Source organism: Palaemon carinicauda, chromosome 21 (assembly GCF_036898095.1).
Source record: "Palaemon carinicauda isolate YSFRI2023 chromosome 21, ASM3689809v2, whole genome shotgun sequence".
Taxonomy (NCBI): domain Eukaryota; kingdom Metazoa; phylum Arthropoda; class Malacostraca; order Decapoda; family Palaemonidae; genus Palaemon; species Palaemon carinicauda.
The window spans coordinates 57,160,322-57,165,321 of NC_090745.1; the positions used below are offsets into that span (position 1 = coordinate 57,160,322).

Here is a 5,000-nt window from a genome sequence, read left to right on the forward strand (position 1 = left end):
AAATTGACAAGACTTGATCGGAGTTAGTACTTTCATCCACTAAGGACATCAACAGACTCAACAATGAGAATACATATACAAAGACATCTTATTTATACAGGAGAAGAGGATCCAACAGCTTTCAGTTTCTTAATAATTCCGGAAAGGTCAGATTTTAGATAAAAGGATAATACTGGATTAATAGAAAACAGACCTGTGCTTAGATTCAAATTTCTACCTTTGGTACTGGAGATTAAAAAGGATTCAACAATATTCCTTTGGAAATAGTCATTTACATGGATTATTTTTTCAGCCTCTGACCATCCAATTCTGTGACTTGACCCTAACCAGTGGGAGGCCAAGCCATTATTAAGAGAACCCCTGGAGACGGCCACCTGATGCTGTTTTAATCTGACTGGGATACTTTTGGATGTTTGGCTGACATAGTATATGTTACACTGTGAACAAGGAATGCTATATATTACATTATTATCATTTCCAGAACTATTCTTAATTAACATGTTTTTTAATGTACAATTATATTCAAACACTACATGAATGTCTAGTTTTTTCAAAAGGGGTATAACATCTAAAATACAAACATGAAATGGCAAACAAAGCATATTATTAGTTGTTTCCTTCCTCTCTAATTGGACACAATAAAATTTTTTCTTAGCCTTATTCATACATTTTTCTAAGAAATATTTGGGATAGCAAAGATTTGTTTCATTTTTTTTTTATTATAGTGAACTCGTCCTCAGTGTACTCTGGGCTACAAATTCTAAATGCCCTAAGGTACGTGGAGGAAAAAACTGAATGCTTTATATTTTTAGAGTGACCGGAGTAAAAATGTACATATGAAAAATTATTGGTAGGCTTTCTATTTATGGAAAACTTAAATTTATTTGCTTCCCTAACTATTAAAGTCTAAAAATGGGATACGGTTATTTTCTTCATTTTCTATAGTAAATTTTATAGATGGTACGAATGAATTAATGATTGAAACTAAACCCTTAAGATTAAAATTTTCTTCTAAAATACCTAGAACATCATCAAAATATCGATACCAAACAATTTGGGAAGACCACACTGAAGGAATTAATCTAGATTAAAAAAACTCCATATATATGTTGGATAAAAGTGGGGACATAGGATTACCCATAGCCATACCAAAAACTTGTTCATAGTAATCTCCATTAAAACTAAATTTACACTTTTTAATGCACAAACAATGAGTTCAATAATAGCATGGGTTGATAAAGGTAGATCATAAGCATCTAAAATACTCAACAGGAAATACAATAAGTCATCAACCGGCACTTTGGTAAACAACGAAGTTACATCAAAACTTACTAATCTATGTCTGGACGTAAGGTTAACTTTTTGTAATTTTTTGCAAACATCAACAGAATTTTTTATATGAGAGGTTGAAATACCTGTAGATCCTAAGATAGGGGAAAGTAATTTGACTAAATATTTGGATAATTTATAGTTAATAGAACCTGTAGCACTGATAATTGGTCTTATTGGATTTCCTGTTTTATGGGTTTTAATTAAACCATATAAATAAGGCAAAGACAGACCAGTAGAGATAAAGGCATCAATTAAGGATTTTTCTTGTTTAAAGATAGATTTTTTAAGTTTTTATTGAGATCTTTGATGACATAGTCTAAGAGATTAACTCTTAATTTTATGTAAGTGGAAACATCTGATAAAAGTACATACATCTTTTCTAAATAAGTGGATTTGTTCATAATAACTAATACATTAGCTTTGTCTGCTTTTGTAATATGCAATTCACAGTCATTTTTCAACGATTTTAAGGCTGTTAAAAAACATTTAGGGAAATTGCAGGTGTTTGCATATCCCGTCACTGAATAAATAAGCCCTTTAGCAATGTCCATGTTACACAGGGGAATTTTCTTAGTTTTTTCCAATTTCACAAACTTCTAGAACATTGTGTAGTATTGAGCCTTATGATGGAGAAGGTAAGACTCAGAACTAACTGCATACCTAGTACTACGTACAAGGTGGTACTGTCTGGGAAGATCCAAATGTAAAGGATGGTCATTATTATTAAATAACTTTTGCAACATGTACAAAGGACTACTGAACCTTAATGATGGCCCCAGATATCAATATCCAAATCAAGAATAAAAAACTTAATAGATTGCAAGTTTTTGTCCAACAAATTAAGATGAGAGTCAACAGCTGAACACCAAACAGGAGAACAATACTTCTTTTTCCAACTTCCACCTGTTGAAAGAGGACTTATTTTTATACATCATGAAGAAAGACAAATATTGGCTTTTTCATTATGAAATGAAGAAAAAAAACATTTTGGCCTATCTAGCCATCATTTTTTATGGGTCGCATACGCTAGTACCCTTCTTTTTTTTCAAATGGGTATCAAATTGTGTACCTGGTTGTTAATTGACCACTGAAGGATGCAGTGATTAGAAATAGGAAAAGAGAAGAGAAAAACAATCTTTTAACCTGAAATAAAGAAAAGCCAAACAGCCTTGGTTATATTTAAGATAGTCGAGGCTTCAATCCACTCCCTCTACAGTCAACTTGTTCAAGGTTCCCTACCTGGGAGTTTTAGCCTGCCTTCGGCTACCTGTCCGCTTCAGTATGTGGATTCGGGCTGTGGCTGGGCCTTCGGGTTACCATCTTCCTAGGAAGGCTCCAGTGGGTTCCTCCTTTCATTCCTGTTGATTCAACTGTGGCTGGACTTTTGGGTTACCATCTTTCTATGAAGGCTCCAGTGGGGGATCTTCATTCCAGTCCTGTGAATTTGACTGTGGCTGTGCCTTCAGGTTACCAGCTCATGGGAAGGCTTCAGTAAGGACTCCTTTCGGTCCTGTCGATATACCTTTGGGCTACCAGCTTCCTAGGAAGGGTCCAGGGAGTGCTTTTCTTTCCAATAAAAGAACTGCGGTCCTGGTGATGGCAGAGATAGCAGCAGAGGGGCTTCTTCCATATATGTAGAGGAGTGGGACTTACCATGACAATCTTGGGAGGCATGTGCTTTTTGGCTAGAGTCAAATATTTTTTGGCATGAGAGTATGGACTTGTCATTTGATATCGAATTTTAGAACTTTTTAGCATTTCCCAATTCACAGTGGAGTTTCAATTATCTGGCTCTCAGGGCATGTCTCCACTTAACTCTGAAAGAGGTTGCATGATATTTCTGTTGTTAGAATAACAATACCAGTTAAAAAAAAAAAAACTTCCTTTTAGTCAAAAATATTTCATGTGGGAGGTGCTGCTGAAAGGAGATTTTACCTTGCCCAAAATGTAGCCCCTTATTGGGGGTATACTGTATCTGGAAGGGTTTGAAGGATTCACGAAACTTATAGGTTTTTATGAAGTCTTTCTCCCCCCCAAAAAAGTTGAACGTTCAAGTAGCTACCATTCAATTTGATGAGATGTGCTCTTTGGAATTGGGAACTATAGGGGGATCCCAGATGGCCACCTCTGCAGTAGTAAGACTACTTTGTAGAACTTCATGTTTATTAGGAAACTAGATAGATTTATTTAATTGATATTTTCATTTATAAGTAGCATTGTGTTAGCCAAAATTTAAAAGTTTTATGCTGCTGTGAATTCTCTTAACTAATTTAGAATTGTGATTTCCAGGGGCTTACAAGTGAAAATCTCCAACAAATAGCTAGCAGTATACAAAGAGCCTTGCATATTCGGGATGAACAGATGGCATGGGTTGATGCATGTTGTTTACAGTTTACTGTAAAAACCAAAGAAGGACGCGAAAAGGAAACATACACTTTCCAGACTGACAATCCAGTTATTAAAAAAGACTGGATAGTAGGTATGTAAGCTATATTTCATTGAGAAAAAGGCTGGACATTGATGGATATAAGTTCAAATACATTTATTACCCTAGTTCAAAAGTATCATGATGGTGGCACCTAGTTTTTGGAAATACCATAATGTAGTCTTTGGCTCATTTTCATGTTTATTGTGATATGTGCTCTAATTAAATAGTGATTGAAAGTAAATATTGTGATATTTCAGAATTAAGGCTAGCGCAATTAGCTCTTGACATTGCGAACTCTCCTGCATGGGATGTGCCTGAACAAGAGAAACGGCCATCAACAAAGATGCCCTTATTTGTAAAGGCCTTACCAATTTTTTCATCTCCTCATGAGACTGAGGTTTGTATGAGCTTCCATCGTAGTTTTGTAAAGCCTAGGCTGTTGAAATTTCATCTTTTTCTTGAGAGAGATTGCATGATTTACCAAAATCATGATTCCATGTATTCAGCTATGCATAATCTTAAACCTATTTTATTATTTATATAATTTTAAGTAAAATGCAGTAGAAGCAATACAGTTTACTTATGTGCCAGTTACCCAAGTGGCTTTCATTTTTGTAGCAAGATTGTGTGTAATGCCAGTAGCACTGTATTGTAATATTTTATGGTAAGTCACAGTATTCATTATGTTATCTTGGGTAATAAGCAGGGCAAGGAAAATTCCCTACTTTTTTCTCTTGTCAATCCCTTGTATAGTTTAGAATACTTTTAATGGACCAAGAAATGCTAAAAAAATATTTTTTACATCCAAGTGAGTAGACAAGTCATGAAGGCGTGACTATCAGTGGATGGGAACTGACATTTTCATTGTAACAAAACTTAATTATAACTACAGTCTTCAATCATTGAGTAAATTATAGATACAATTACTAAAAATGATAGCTAACAAAAATTTATAAAGAAATCATCATAATAAATGAACAGCAAAATAAGGCAGAAATTAATATACTAGAAGATTTGTATCGTTGACATTTTCATTTTTGTATACTGTACAGTATTTAGTTTTTTCCGTTAGTCTGTTCTCTACTTGACTTTCACCTCAAAAAAACGGATTTTGACGAAGGAAAAACCTATTTTTGGGGAAGTTATTAGTAGTCCTTAAGGACTTTCCTGTTAAAGGCTAGAACAGAGAATCCAAAATGGCACAAAATACCAAAGAAATATTGTCTTTCCTACTCCAGGG

The 5,000-nt window shown here is 34.4% G+C and overlaps 1 protein-coding gene across 6 annotated transcripts in view; it reads left to right on the forward strand.

Moving 5' to 3' along the window:
• Positions 1-5,000, forward strand: part of LOC137615282 (rho guanine nucleotide exchange factor 10) — a 737,263-nt gene that overhangs the window by 654,225 nt on the left and 78,038 nt on the right. For all 6 annotated transcript variants that reach the window (XM_068345015.1, XM_068345016.1, XM_068345013.1 and 3 more), the window contains 2 exons: positions 3,622-3,811; positions 4,018-4,157. In XM_068345015.1, coding sequence (XP_068201116.1) covers positions 3,622-3,811; positions 4,018-4,157 — 330 coding nt within the window. The remainder of the gene's footprint in view (positions 1-3,621; positions 3,812-4,017; positions 4,158-5,000) is intronic.